We start from the raw sequence: 15,797 nt of genomic DNA on the forward strand, positions 1-15,797 counted from the left end.
ACTGGCTAAGGCCTCTAAAGAAGGAGGCAAGAGCCCAGATGAGACCCTTAGGGACAAGCACTTTTAAATTGGAATCGGGCCGGGCGTGGTGGCTCACTCCTGTAATCCCAGCACTTTGGGAGGCCGAGGCAGGCGGATCACAATGTCAGGAGATCAAGACCAGCCTGGCCAACATGGTGAAACCCTGTCTCTATTAAAAATACAAAAATTAGCCAGGCATGGTGGCGGGTACCTGTAATCCTAGCTACCCAGGAGGCTGAAGCAGGAGAATCACTTGAACCTGGGAGGAGGAGTTTGCAGTGAGTGGAAATCATGCCATAGCACTCTAGCCTGGATGACAGAGTGAGACTCTGTCTCAAAAATCAATCAATCCATCAATTGGAACTGGAAGTTTATTCCTCCTACCCCGTTAATAAAACCTCCCTGCTTCTCAGGGGACCAGGGCAAGGATGGAGATTGTTCCACATGGAGACTGCTCTTTTCTACCTTGAAATTTGTACAAACATCTGCTTTGGGGCTAGGTTTGGGGTGTGATGTGATTGCTCCAGTGACACTGTTGGCATTGGGAGGTCAGTAAGATCTCCTACATTTCATTGGTTCAGGCTTCTCTTCATCTTTCCTGTAACTCCCCAAAGCACAAAAGGCTACAACTTCCGAATGCCAGGGCCTGGAAGTGATGACATATGCCCTGAGTCTCCACTGGCACTACTGAATGCAACCCACTTGCTGAGCTCTATTCATGCATTGGTGGGTGAGGGAAAGGGAGAGGAAGGTGGTGACCCCTCTGAACAGGGAGCAAACTGAGTCCCTGGGGGAAGAAGTGATGGGCCCCAATTTACCCAGGGCATAGTGAGGAACACTGGGACATGAACCAGGGTCAGGACTTTTCTATCCCCTAAATGAACCACTTGCTTTGGCCTCCCTGGGCTCTGCAGAGGGTGGGGAGAGCCTCCAGCTGGCTCAGAGCTGCAGACCTCCTGGCAAGGACTCCCTGTTCCTTTGAGAGGAGGGGCTGTGGTGGGAGCCTGGCCTGGTGAGAGGACTTGTCCAGCCTCTCTCCTCGCCTCTGTTTGATGAAGCAGGAATCAAAGTGTTGCTGCTTATTCTGCGAAGTCTCAGAATCAATGAGGCCAAAGAGCCAGTGGATGATCATCGCCATGGAAGTCATCGCAATGGCTCATTCTCTCTTCCCTCCCTCTTTCCCTCCCTCCCTCCAGCTGCTGTGAATGGAGATGGGGGCAGGCACTGGGCCCCAGGTCTCCAGAGGAGAGTCCCTGGCTTGGCATGGGCCAGGGTGGGGCCCTTTCTGCCGCCTGGAGGCTGAGCAGGTGAGGCCAACTATGATCATTACCTGGCTAGGGAGAGCAGGTGATGGCTCCCAAATCCCACAGCCATGGTGGGGCCAAGCCCCAGGACCAGGCTAGCTTAACTCAGTACCTAGGCCTCAGCCCTTGAGTGCTGCTCCGCCTCCTCCCCCTGCTGCTTGCAGATCCAGCAGAGTCTATCCCAGGCGTCCCCAGACTTTTTACACAGGGGGCCAGTTCACTGTCCCTCAGACCGTTGGAGGGCCGCCACCTACTGTGCTCCTCTCACTGACCACCAATGAAAGAGGTGCCCCCTCCTCAAGTGCAGCAGGGGGCCAGATAAATGGCCTCAGGAGGCTGCATGTGGCCCGCAGGCTATAGTCTGGGGACGCCTGGTCTATCCCATCCTCCCCTCGCCCAATCGGGGGGCTCATAAGGGCAGAGGGGGTGGCCTGTGAGCCCAGATGGGATTGGACCAGACCAGTGGGCTGGAGATCAGTCAGCGGGTCAGTCCCCAGGGCAGACTGCAGAGTGGGCAGAGGCCTGTGCTAAGCTGGGTGCCAGGAGTGAGAGTTCCCACCCCAGGAGGGGAAGACCAGGCCCAATGCCCAAGGAGCTTCAGTCTGTGACGAGACAGGACCCGCCACCAGGGGACACACAGGAATATCTTGGGCTGGTCGTTTGCCCTCTCTGGGGCCTCAGTTTGTCATCTGTGCTGAAAGGGGCCTTGTGAGTGTAGTGTGTGCACATCCAATCCGTGTGCCAGGCTCCATTTATGCCCTACCAACAGCTGTCCCTCACTTCTAGGGGTCAGGGTGGTGGGAGGCCCATCCGAGGGAGGACAGTCTGTGGAGGAGGCCTCAGGAGGTCGTGGAAGCAGGCGGGTGGCATGCGGGCAGGGAATTCCCTAGGTACCTGGACTGTGGTCTAGAAAGGGTTTTGTGGGCTCTGAGCAGCCATTTTTTTGGGCTCTAGACTCCTTGCCCTGTGGAAGGGGGGCCCCAGTCCCCCAGGTCTAAGGGAGGTGCTCTGACAAGAAGGAGTTTCCTTTGGGCAAATTTGAAAAGAGGACGATCTTGGATCGCCAGACGCACTTTTCCCAAGTTTTGCATCCTGACCTCAGTCCCAGTGGCCAACCACGGCAGGCGATCCCGTCCACGGAGGCTCGAGGGCTTCTGTTGCTAAGCCCACCCCTTCATTTCTCCAGTTCCCACGAGTCTGGCCCAAGCTCCCCACTCCTGATGTTGTGGCTGCACAGCTGGGTGTGTGCTCGCTGAGGGCACTTGGACCTCACTTTAATTGGTCTGACATTTTGCTAAACAAATAAATCAAAACTCAAACCAAACAAAGAGCCCTTATGGGTTTAATTGGCCATGGGCTTTGTTGGGACCCAATCACTGGTGCCTTCACAGAGTGGAGGAGAGTCTGGGAGGTGTAACAAGACCTGTCTAATAAGGTCTCGTGCTGGACAAGGGGATGGCCGAGCCCTGGGGGGGCACTGCCATGCGATGCCTGTGCTTTGACTGCCTCAAAGCACAGCCAGCCTCCCTCAGCCTGGGACTAGGCAGCTTGACTTTGTGCCTGCCTCTGGTTGAAGAACTCTCTTTGAAGATGCTTTATTTTTTTCCCCACATATCAGCTGAAGGGGATTACCTCCTCCTCCTTTTGGTCATTATCTCTCTCTCTCTCTTTAAATACATTTTAAAAGGGAAACAAAAGGCAGCTCTGTGGATGTGGCATTTTCTTTTGTTAATTACATTTATTTTCAACCAAGTTCTAGGAGGTGGCCTGGCACCTTGAAAAGATTACCCATGCTGCTAGAGTCACAGCTAGTCTGCGCTGGAAGGAAACGGGGGTCATCTAGTGACTAGATCTTAGTTCAGGCCTCTCACTGTATGGATGAGGAAACAGGCCCAGAGAAAAGGAAGGGACAACTCAAGGATGTAGAGCCCATGGGTCTGAGCCAGGACTAGCACCCAGCCTTTTCCCTCTGTCTGTGTTCCTTCTACCAAACCATCAGTCCATATACGCAAGTTCTGGCCTCAGCTGGGACTATACTTAACCCAGTGGCCTTCATCTAATCTCTAACGTCTTCTGAGAAGGAGCTATTGCCTACCAACCTCACAAGCAAGGTATGGGAACAGCTTTGTTAACTGTAAAGTGCTGTATATGCAGGCGGCAATGCTGGACTGTATACTCAGGCACTCGAGAGTTCAACGCGTGCTAAGACTCAGGGAGGAGTGGGGAACACTTGGGCCTGTTGGTTGCCATCAAAGATGTCCAAGGACTTGGAAAACCACTTGCCTGCTCTAATAAACCCTTAGCTTCCTGGGATCCTGAAAAGTGTAATATATAGCAGTTTTCTAAGAACTAGCTCGGGAATTCCGATCCCCAACCAGACCCTCAGACTCCTGGAACTCTGGTTTGGAGCTGAGTATCAAGAGTCAACTCTATGTAGAAAGAAAACTTTCAGCTTCCAAAGGCCATAGCATCTCACATTTCATTCTCCCCATCACCCTCTGCCAGACACCCTGAGTTCCCTCCTCACCACAGGACATTCATAGGCTTTTCTGCCTCCACACTGTGCTGATTCTACATCTCCGAAAGGGCATGACCTCATTCCTACTGGTCCTTGTCCAAATCTTTCTCAGCCTTCAAGCCCTAGTTAGAGACTATTGCTTTTGTGAAGCTTTTCTTGACACCTGTTTCTTCACCTCCACAGTTAAAATTGATGACTCTATCGCAGATTCTTTCTGTATCACCTTGTTCATAGCTTTTTAGGGCATTTATAATTTTGTATACTATAGTTGTTTTGGGTATCCGTCTATTTCATCTTCAAGATTCCGAATTCCCTGAGAATGGTAGCTCTTACTCATTACCGGGTTTCTAGCACCTAAAACTAATGACTGCTAATTATTGAATGCGTATTTTGCGCCAAAAACTGTATTAATTGCCGTGCATGGTCTCATTTAGACCTTACCAATGCACAAAGGCCTACACAGTAATTCCAAACTTACAGGGGAGGACATTGGGGCTTACAGAGATTATTGTCCTGGACTTCACTGTCCAGTGGCCGAGCTGGGCTTTGAACCCAGGAATGTCTGGTTCTAAAGTCCATGCTTTTAATCACCACATTTTATTGATCTATTTAGTGAGTGCTCAGGGAGCACCATTAAGTGAGTGCTGGGTTATCACTGGAAGCTGCAGGGATTAGCGGTATAGACACTCCCCGGTAGAAGCCAACCACAAACGCCCAGTCTGACACTTAGAGTCTTTCTCTTCTGTTATATTCCCTTTGATAGATTTATTTTCTTTCTTCTGCTCTGGCAAAGTGGGGATTAAGGTCAGTTTGCTCCCTGAGAGCTCATAAAAGTGTGAGGTCTAGAAAGGTAAAGTTATTTTGGGTCAAAACATTCCCGAGTGTGTCAGGGGCATTGAGGCAAACCTTGAAATTGGCTTTGCAAATGGTAGATGTTTGTGTGGCTGGCTCTGTAAGTGGGCCATGGTGTGGGCTTTTGAGATGGACTGAGGGATGATGAGGAATGGTTTTCCCTGGTGAGGCCATGGGTGACCAGGTCCTGAAGGCCCCACCTACCTGTGCCCTTTAAACGGAAATCAGAATGGGGGACTGGAAGAACTGCTGTCAAGTTGAGGAAAAGTGAAAGGGAAAGAAAAGGGCAGGCAAGGGTACAGGGCAGTAGCTGGGGCAGGTTACCTGGAACAGGTACCTGTCTGGCAGCGGCAGAAGGCAGAACAAATGTTCCCAAGAAGGCCAGGCACACCACGGGCTACCCAGTGCCCACTTCCACCCCCCCAACTGTGTTGCATTGTCGCAGGAGTGTCCTCTGGCAGCCAGATACAGTGCAGAATCACGCAGGCTGCTACATGAAGACAGTCAGCCCTCCAACCGCAGACGGAGGCCCTGCTCCTGCCAGCCTCCACCGCCGCTGCCCTCCAATGTCCCTGGCCCCGCCTCTTCCCCTCCTGCTGAGTTCTGGGTGGCGTGAGGGCCTCTAGGATGGCTGGGGCAGGTCGCTGGGGAGAGTGGGGCCAGAATGGGCGTTTGTGACAGGAAGAGGGCCAGGAACGGAGGGTGTGTGAGATCGGGTGTGTGTGTGGCAAGGCTGGAGAGCAGCCCATCTGAAGGCCACTCGGGAGCCGTGAGTGGGTGTTGGGGGGTGCCGCGGGTGATCGGAGGTCCCCTGAGCAGGATGATGTGACCCTGAAGTGTGGAGAGACAGCAGCTGTAAGAAAGGTGTGTCACCAGCCCTACCAGGTGAGAAGCGATGAAACATGCCAAGGCCCGCAGTTGAGGACCAGGGAGAGGAAAGGAAGGAGGAATCCAGGTCCAGGTTCTGCCTGGAGTGACTGGCATGGTAAGAAACTCCTGCCGTTCCCTCGGGAAGATAGGGCTTCAGAGGGAAACCCCAGTGTGTGTGTGGTGCGTGAGGTTTTGTGCAGCATGTGTCCAGGAGGTTTTGTGCAGTATGTGTCTTGGATTTAGCAAATATGCTCTTTCTGAACCCCTCAGAGCTCTTTGCAGCTGCTGCTGGGTTGCAAAGTGAGGGTGGCATAGAAAAAGTGCAGGCCCGCCAGGTGAAGCGGTTTGCTCCGTGGCCCAGGGCATCGGCAACAGCCTGAGGCATGCGGGGTCTCTGAGCACAGCCCAGCTCCTGACCGCTGTGTCTTGCGGCACCTGTGACCCTGCATCTCCATGGAGCTATCACCTGCCACAGAGCCAGCAGCTCAGTGGAATTCCCCAACTTAAAGGAAAAGGCAAACAGCAACAACAGCAAAAAAAGCACGGGCGAGTTTGGGAGATGAGGAGGGTTGCGGAGGTGCCTGCTCTTCCCCCGCCTTGCGCAGCCAGAATTAGCCAAGCTCTCCCAGGCTGAGGGATGTAGATTGATTGCCTGGTTTTATTAAGGACAAAGTGCTTTTTGATAGTGTGAGGGAAGCTGCTCCCCAGGGCGGGGATTCCGGCTCGGAGCTCCCTGAGCATCGATCGCTGGGGCTTCCCTGTCTTGTGCTGAGCTGAATGCGGGCTTTGGCAAGTGATGAAGAAGCTATGATTCTTAAAGGCGGGAACTCTGAGGGGAGGCTGGGCTCTGCCGCCAGCAGGCTTTCCCGCCTGCACCTGGGAGGGACTGCCACTACAAATAGCAAGGCAGGCCAGGCCGTAAAATCTTTGCCGGCCACTCACCATCCCGGTTGCTTCACCTACACCATCTGACTGGCTCTTGACACGAAATGTACCAGGTAAGGCCTTATTACGACACGCGCCACCCCGCCACCCCGCCCATAGTGTAGATCAGGAAACTGAAGTAGCACGAGGCCAAGTATGCTCATCAAGGTCCCGTCATTAAGTCCTGGCCCCCAGATTCACACTTGGCCAGGTCAGATGCTAACACTCAGGCCCTTACAGCCATGTCTTGACACAGGACTAGATGGATGTGGCCCTTCTGGTGCGATTCCCAGGGACCCATTATACAGACCCCTGCAGTGTAAAGGGAGAGGCCCAGACAGTAGGGATGTTTATATGGGAATTAAGAAAATCCTGGGATAGCAAATAAGCAATGTGCTTCTAAGGCTGTTGAGGCCGGGTCCGGGTGGGGGGATTTCGAAGCCCTGGGTGCAGCACCCAGTCGTAATGAGTGGCATTGCTCCGTGGGCTTTTCTGAAGCATCTTCCTCTTTCCATGATCAGTTCTGGCCTGACTCACTACAATTTCGTGAGATTGGTGGGCTGGGAAGGGAGCCCTTGCACAGAGAGGGGAAGTGACCTTGACTCGCCCAAGGCCACTCAGCTCACTAGGCTGATCTGTAATTGGAGGCCAGGTTTTCTGACTGTAGGCCCTTCTTCTACATTTCACATATGGTATTTTCCTTTCTAAGCTGCAAACGGGTTGTACACGAGCAGGTGTATAGGAAGTGGCAAAAATACATTGTTTGAGAGGATTATTCAGATTGCATCGCCACCCTACAGACCAAAGTAAATGAGATGCCACATGACGTTGCAGCAGAGCAAATGATGAGCTCATCGTGGCCAGGGTGGGGTGAGTTGGGCCCTTTCAGGGCGAGGCCCCTGTTTTGGATGACAGTGCTTTGGAACGCCGCGGCCGAGGGTCCCAAGCCCACCTCTGACTAGGAAGCCTTCCTGCCTCCCCTTCATAGATGAAACCATGGAAACCAAGCAGGTAGGCAGGGAGAGTGCAGAGCTGGGCTTGGCTGTGATGAGAGGGTGCTGGGGGGCCGTGCGGGGGCAGGACTCACTCTTGACTGTGAGGAACATGGACTTGCTGATGTCGGTGCCTACGCCGTTGCTGGCCTGGCAGAGGTAGTAGCCGATGTCCTCTTCCAGGACGTGGCGGATCAGCAGCGAGCTGTTGGGCAGGATCTGGATACGGCCAGTGAGGGGCACAGGGTGGTACTGCTGGGGGTTCCCGCTCCCTGGAAGAAGGCAGCTGTTAGGAGGGCTGAGCTGGCACTGGGCATAAGCTGAGCGTGCTCCAGGAATGGCCCTGACGCCTTGTTCTTGCCGATCTAGGGCCATTTTGTAGCAGAGCTGCACCATCCCCAAAGTGCTGAGGCCACGCAGCTCCTGGTGGGCAACAGGAAAGACCACCCCCAAGCTCCAGAGGCCTGGCCTTGCCCCAGCTCTGAGGCAGGGAGAAGGGGTTGGGAGCCTCAGCTCAATGCCCACTTTGACACTGGCATGGAGCTTCTTTGGGGTGAATTCCTTGGAGAGGAAGAAAGAGCTGTCTTTGGGCCAGTTGGTTGCAGGTAGAGAGAAGACTGAGCCATTCAGTGGCCGTTTCCTGGCCTTAGGCAACCAGGCTGGGGAGAGAGGCTGGCATCCTCTAAGGGGGGCTTGTGGGCACCCCCGCCCCTCCATTCCCCAGTGTCGGTCACAAACACAGTCTAGGATTGGGCCTTGATCAGAAAACAAAGGCATCCTTGGGATGAAATTGGGCTCCAAGAAGGATCCTAACCCTGGAAAAGGTTGACAGGTGAGAAGCACGGGGCTTCAAGGCTCTGGGACCCCAGGGCAGGGTGGGGCAGGGAAAGCAGGTATACACTGAGTTCTGGGGCTGGAGGTGGGAGGGGAGCGATTGTGTCTGGGAGGACAAGAGGAAATACGGAGTCAGCATGATGGCTGTTCCCAGTCCACAGACCCCCAGGGGTGGCTGAGGATGACTTCAGGTCAGGTGCAGCCTGGGGTCCACTGAGGTGCAGATCCGAGGACTCCCACCTAGGGGTAGGAGTTGCATGCAGGGAACAGGTTCAAATTCCACCAGAGCATCCTCCCTTTCCCGTCCCTGCCCTTCTTGGAGATTCCGGCTGGGCCAGGGGCTTACCCTTGGCGTGCTTCCACATGACCTTGGGCGGGGGGTAGCCGTCCACTGAGCAGTTGAGCACACCAGCTTTGCCGTAGATGCCATCTTGGTTGTTGGGTTGCACCACAAATCGAGGGGGCACTGCGGAAAGATTGAAGGGAGGGAAACAGACCATTTCAGTCTCTGCTGGGTCTCCTAGGGCAACAGAGCACCTTCCATTTGAGGGTAGCCCTTTCTGGGCCATGACAAAGTTGGAAGCAGGCAAATTCTGAAACCCAAGATGCTGAGAGCTTTTGTCGAGTACTGGGTTGGGCGTTGGGAGTTCTGAGTTCCAACCCTGCCCTTGCCACTGACTAACTGAGCAAGTGTCTCTCTGCTCAGGGTTTTGGTTTCCTGCCCTGGAAAATAAGAGGTTTGGGCTCCAGCAAGGTCCTTCAGAATCATCTTTGAAAGCCCCAAATATGCTCGCACAAGAGACGAGAGATCATTTTTTTTCCCCAAGATCCTCTTGAAGGGCCCTACTGGCGCCAACCTTCCACGAGCCTGTGATTTGAACTGGAAACCTAGAGAGACTGTAGTGGCAACAGGCAGAGCCGGCTCCTCCCTCCCCCGAGGCTGGCCTGTCCCTGCTCACCGCGCACGATGAGCTGGCGCTCCCTGCTCACGGTGGCTGCCGCGTTGCTGGCGATGCACGTGTAGTTGCCGTTGTGCTTGAGGGAGACGCTGGAGATCTGCAGGGAACTCATGAATTCCTTGCTCTCGATGGTCACGCCCGAGCCTGAGATGATCACCTGTCCGTCCTTTCTCCAGGTGATGCGGATGGGCATGTCCCCCGAGGACACCACACAGGGAATGTAGAGCAGCTGGCCGATGGAGGCGGGTGGGAACTCGAAGGGCTGGATCAGAGGGGGCACTGGGAAGGCAAGGGGTGCTGCCGTCAGACCCTCGCCTGGCCAGCACCACCTCACCTGCCTTACCTGGGGCTCTGGGTTGGGCCTTGGACAGAGCTCCCCTGGGGCACTAGGGCCTTATTCTCCTATACACTCAGGGTCACCTAATAGTGCCTGGCTCCTGTCCCTCTTCCCACCCAGGTCAGGACCTACTGTCTCTGTTCAGGGCCTCGGCTGGCCTGCATTAACTCTGACCTTCCTATGTGTCTTGGAATTTGATTCATGCCTACTGACCTCTGCTCACCTTTCCCTCCGGCTTCCCTGCTGCTCCTTGGCACCCCTATACCCACATTCTCATCCCAGTGATGCATCCCACAGCTCTCTGAGGGCCTGGGATAGAGGTGGGGTGCCCGGTGGCAACAGAGGAAGGGTGGTGCTGGGACTGTCCCCCACGCATGTCCTACGGCTGCCCATCTGAAACCAGAGTGCTCCAGTCTGGGTCCTCCCACAGTGCCCTCAGCCACTTCGCCCCACTCCATTATCATCGAGCATAGGACAGGCGTGTGGAAGCTCACATCACTGTTCAGCTGCTTTATACACACGATCTCACCGGATCCTCCTTCCAATAAAGTCCCCATTTTACAGATGAGAAAACTCAGGTTTAGAGCAGAGAAGAAACAGCCCTAGGTTGCCCTGCTCATAAGATATGACCATGGGATTTGAAACCTGGTCTGTTCTCCAAGTCCAAGTCTTGTTAACATGTGGCTCGGTTGCTCCTCCCAGAAAGCCCCAAATATGCCCAGACAAGAGACAAGAGATCACTTTTTTTTTTTTTTTAAAGACAGGGTCTTGCTCTGTCAGCCAGGTTGGAGTACAGTGGCCTGAACACGGCCGACTGTAGCCTCAACCTTCTGAGATTCAGCGATCCTCCTGTCTCAGCCTCCCAAGTAGCTGGGACTGCAGGTGCACACCACTGTGCCTGGCTAATTAAACAAAAATTTTAAAATAAGAGACAGGTCTCATTATGCTTGCCAGGCTTGTCTCAAACTCCCGGTCTCAAGTGATCCTCCCACCTCGACATCCCAAAGTGCTGGGTTTACAGGCAGGAGCCACCACACCTGGTCCAGAGATCTTTTTGTCTTGTAGGTGACCTCCCTTGGGTGGCAGGAAAGAGCAGAGAGGAAGCCCTATCCTCTGCAGGACAGCATCCGGGCAAAGCACCATCCACCTAGCCTTCTCCCCTGCTAGAAATGCAGCCTGCAGCCCCCTACCAACACTGCCTACAACTCAGCCCCTAGGGGGCCTGTCTGGAGCCTGAGTTGCTGTGAGATGGATCCTCCTTTCTCGGCTCTGGCTAGAGCATCAGCCATTATCTTTATGATAACTCAATTAGGCTGCAGCGACTTCCCCAGCAAGTGGGGGAGAAGAGAGTGAAGGAGATAGACAATTAGCTTGCCAAGGATGAGCACCAACAGATGAGCTCTCCTTCCTGCAGTTGAATAATTAAATTACAAGGCTGTGCACAGTCCTCTGGCCTTCTCCCAGGCACCAGCCCCACCCCTCCCTGGAAGCCTGCTACTCTCTACCCTGGGCCCATCCAGAGTGGCCACAGTGGAGGATGGGCTCTGGGGGGAAGGACATCAGATGCATGGCTCTCAGCCCTCAGGGCACCCCTGCACTTTCAGGGCTCAGAAGGGAGCTGCCTGCAGGGAGCAGCCAGGTATGGACATAGGAAAACTCAGGCAGCCCTTTGCATCCTGGGAGAGTTCTTCATCAGGAGCTCTAGGTCCAGAGGAAGTGATATTTAGGAGGGATGTGGCCTCTATGACCTTCAGTAGGGCCCTCAGCTGTTCTTTCCAATGTCATCTTCCACCCCCTGCTCGCTCCGCTCCAGCCTGGGCTTCTCCAGCATGCGGTGAACGCCTCAGCCCCATGCCTCAGTCTGCCTGGGCGGGCACCGCTGGGCGTGTGTCCTTCTCATCCCCCACCACATGGGCTCCTCACCCACCAGTTGGCTTTGATCCACCTTATTCCAGACCCACCTGGAACCTCAATCCCAGCCAGCTTTTCTGGGGTTCTGGTCATGGCCCAGACCACCTCATCCCAGTCTCTGAGTGCCTCTTTTTCCGGGGTGGGACGCTGCCCTCAGTATTCTGAGTGGTTTCTTGGGCCTTGGACATCTTGACATCTTCAGATAGATTTCTCGGGAGCCCTGACTCTAGCAATGGCCCAGTGCCCATTCCTGAGACCTCCTGTTGGGGCTTTGCTGACCCCCTCCTAGTGTGTGTATGTGTGTGTGTGTGTGTGTGTGTGTGTGTGTGTGTGTGTGTGTGTGTAGGACTGATCTAGGCCTCCCAGCCCCCTTGGGCTTTCTGATGGATTGTAGCGGACACCCAGAGGTGGTGCCCAGCTTGTTTACTTAGGCCTAGAAGAACCAATGCTGGCCAAGTCCTCCTGCCCACAAAGACCTCCTGGGAAACTGCCCCATATCCTTTCAAATCTTGCTCAAATGCCACCTCTTCCGTGAAGCCCACCTTCCTTCCACACAGCCCTGTAGCCTTCGGTCCACACCTGGATTAGGGCAGGTATTGCATGGTCGTCGGGGTAACTGCATTACCCCCTCCCTGGGGGTCTTGTATACTAGGGCTTATTCATGTGGCAAACTGTAGGTACCTAATGAATGCTTGCTGGGTGAGGAAATGAATGAATGTATGTCTGAATATCATTTCCTTGGGTGACCTCAGAAGTTCACCTGCGAGGTGGGTAGGGGGTACAGCAAGCAAAGGATGGGGGCTCAGCCAGAATGAGAGGAGGCTCTGTGCTGTTCCTTGAGATGCTTTGGGATTCTGGAGGCTTGGTCCCTTGGTCCTTCCTAGGGGCCAGGTCCTTGCTGTCAAAGCACCAAACCAGCTTCTGTGATTTGAGAGCCCTGTGGATGCTTGAACACGAGTGAGGGGACAGTGGAGGCAAGGATGAGGGGCTGGAGAACAGGATGGGTGGGCAAAGCAAGGAGGTTGAAGGTTCTGCAGAGCAGGGAGAAAGCTAAGGTAGGGGAGGGCCAAGCCCAGACACAGAGGGCCAGAATATCACATTTCCATCGAGGACAGAGCCAGTGGATAGGGACAGTGAAATCAGGCGAGAACGTTCAGGCAAGGGGAAGACTGTCTCTCTCAGTAAGGAGGAATTTAGATAATGGAGCAAGTTACTAAGGCAGGTTAATTCATTAATTAACTAATTCATCTAAGATTTATGAAATACTGCTCTGTGAAGGCGTTATGCTCCGTGTGGGCTGGAGAAAGTAGAAACATGCTTCAGCTACAGACAGAGCCTCGGGGAGCTTCTCACTGACTAGGGAAGGCAAGATGCTTCCCCAAAGATGACTGGACAAGGACAGCCTGGATATGCAGACACTGAGCTCGAGCAGAAGGCAATGTCATCCAGCGGGGATGGATGGAGGAGGTGGAATTTGAACTGAGAGTTAAAGGACACACATGCTTTCAAACAATATATGGGGTGAGGGAGAGGGCAAAGGCTGAGCCAAGGGGTAGAGGCCAACTAGGAGCTGTCGTTCCTTCTGGTCTTCTGAATAACATCGACAGCTCTGAGAGGCCGCTGAAGAAGAAAGTAGCCAGCATCCATCCTGGGGAGTTAGATGTGCAGCTGGGCTGGCCCTGTGCTCCCAGAGGGCGGTTGGGAGGCAGATGACCAGATGACCTCCCAGAGGCCCAAGGCAGGCTCCTCACTCCCCTCTACTCCTGCTTCTGGGGCATGGGCAGGCAGATGCATGGCTGGTGCTCCAGGCTAGCCTCTCACATCCCGTCAGTACACGCACTGGGCAGCCTGGGGGAAGAAACCCAGGGATCCTGGCTCTTCCACCAGCCTATTCAGTCCTAGGAGTACTGTGAGTGGGGTCTCCAAAGCAGAGTGTGGGGATTCCTCCATATGTGTACATGGCCAGTGTCCAAATGGGAATGCCTTCTGACCGTGAGTCAGCGGCACCCTTTCCAGTGCTCAAGGATAGTAGCTGGATGTGTGTGTGGCCATTCCCTCCTCCGGGAAAGCTGTTCTCCTGGAGCAGGGTCTGACCACCTGCACCCCGGTGATGACCTGGGCCCTCTTTACTGTGGAGTCCAGCCTATAGACCTGCCCCCGAGTCCCAGCATGTCCCTAGCAGGCAGCTGGATGCAGGGGGCATGAATGCTTCACAACCTGGGGATTTCTCTCCAGAAGCCCTGCTCTGGCCACAGTCATCTTTAGCAAGGTGCTGCAATGGCAAAGAAGCAGAGGCTCGAGTGGCTGAGAAGACACAGTGGTCGAGGCAGGCCGTTCACTGTCCTGTCATCGTAAAGCTTTTATGGCCACTTGTTTGGGAGTGGCACACGGAGGAAGGCGTGCTGACCACCAGCCCAGCTCATAAACATTTTACGGTGTCTCTCATCATCTCTCTTTGAGATGGAGCCTTTTATTTACTGCACCTGCTAGCAGAGTGTGTGCCATGGGAAGTCGGAGCTTCTCTGCCCTTGCAGCATGGAGACGGGGCACTAGCCATGTCTGGGCCCCATAACACCCAGTTCCAGACTCTGCTACCCATTCAAGTGACTGCGGGCAAGGCACCTCCTTGTTACCGTCCAGTCTCTGTGCCTGAAACTCAGTTTTCTCAGACGCAAAATGGAGCAGTTGGACCAACTAATCTCTAAAGCCAGATAGTGATTTTCTAGTTAAAACAAGTCCCATATTTTAGGAATAATGACAACTGACTTAAGTTTTTTTACACGACCCTCTCTTCTCAGGAAGCCCTTCCCAGATCGCCTTATTTGAAATTGCAAACTCCCCTCTCCTTGGCACTCTCAGCACCTCTCCTTTGTGCAGGAGACATCTCTCGGGTATTTGCCACAGGTTTCCTTTCCTGACTAAAATGTAAACTCCCTGATGGCAGGGATTTTTGTCTATTTTGAGCATAGCTGTATTCATAGAACTTAACACGGTGACTGGAATCTAGTGGCGGCACAGTAGATGTCACCGAATGAATGACATCCGCAGTCATTATCCTCGTCACGAGCCCTGTCTGTCCCACGGGTGATTGCTTGCTCTTCTGTCTCTGGCTCCCTTGGCTGAGGAAATGAAGTTGTTGGGAGCGGCTTCCTTGGGGTTCCTCCCCCAAATGCAAGGAGGCCGTCTCCTCCTAGGGAGCCTGTTGTCCCCCCTTCCTGTGGATTCCAGTGAGATTCCTTCCAAACCTTCACCTTCACCAGTAGCAGGCACTTGGCCAGGTGGCTGACTCTCCCTTAAGCTTATGATCATAGAAACCCCCAACCCACTCACTAGGGTGGGAGAGGGTTTCTGGCAGATGCTCTCAGGCATAACGCAGAGGCTGGGTGGAGCAGTGCGGAAGCTCAGCATTGAGCGGCTAGGGAAAAATGAGGGAGGGAGGGAGGGAGCATGGGCATTTGGGAGAGAGGGTGTTTGTGAGTGTGTGTGGGTATGTCCCTCTTCCACTTGCCCTCCACGGGAGCTTGACACCACCTGCCTGTCCTGGTCCTGCTGAGTTGGGCAGAAAGCACCTCCTGCCCTCATTTTGGCTCCAGAAGCCCTCGGAGACTCAGATGCAGGAATGGAGATGTTTCTTCACAGAGCCAACATACAGGGACCCCAGTTGCAGCCCTGCCTTCCTAGTTAATTAAACATTCAGTCTGCATGCCCAGAGATGCTTTTATGTTACATTATTTTTCAGCTCCAGGGGGCCCTAAAGCCACCAAATCTAGGTTTGATCTGTGTGCACTCCTCTTAGCATCCTGCCAAGGATCTCTCCGATGACCAGAGACAGACACCACCTCCCCCGCAGCCTGGCTCTCCACTGCCAGCCAGGTTACATAGGCCAAGGCACACACAGCCTCAAAGCATCCCCCAGCCTCTCTCCTCTCTGCTCCTCCCACCTTGCTGGGCCACAGCAGGCTCTCTTGGGCAATATTTCATATGGTCCCACCTGCAGCCAGCCACCTTTTGTGGCTCAGGACCGTTGCCTTATGGGAGGGCACCGGTGGACAAAACGCTCGTGTATGTGTAACTGCTGGCGTGCATGTATATGTGTGTGTGCTCAGGTGTGAACGGGTGAATGTGTTAATTTGCTGCATGTGCATGCAATAGGTACCAGGGTGCATCTGCACAAGTGCTCGCACACAGGTCTCTGCACACGCGTGTTGCGTATGTGCTGCTGTTCTCAGCTTAGTGTTTGAAAAATTCATTAGAAGACAAGCAGTCCTGGAAGGA

The 15,797-nt window shown here is 54.1% G+C and overlaps 1 protein-coding gene across 1 annotated transcript in view; it reads right to left on the reverse strand.

The window, feature by feature from the left end:
* Positions 1-15,797, reverse strand: part of DSCAML1 (DS cell adhesion molecule like 1) — a 362,988-nt gene that overhangs the window by 70,605 nt on the left and 276,586 nt on the right. The window contains exons 9-11 of the mRNA XM_039470605.2: positions 9,275-9,553; positions 8,662-8,781; positions 7,577-7,753 (exon numbers count right to left, since the gene is read on the reverse strand). Coding sequence (XP_039326539.2) covers positions 7,577-7,753; positions 8,662-8,781; positions 9,275-9,553 — 576 coding nt within the window. The remainder of the gene's footprint in view (positions 1-7,576; positions 7,754-8,661; positions 8,782-9,274; positions 9,554-15,797) is intronic.

The sequence above is a fragment of the Saimiri boliviensis genome, chromosome 6 (genome assembly GCF_048565385.1).
Source record: "Saimiri boliviensis isolate mSaiBol1 chromosome 6, mSaiBol1.pri, whole genome shotgun sequence".
Taxonomy (NCBI): Eukaryota; Metazoa; Chordata; class Mammalia; order Primates; family Cebidae; genus Saimiri; species Saimiri boliviensis.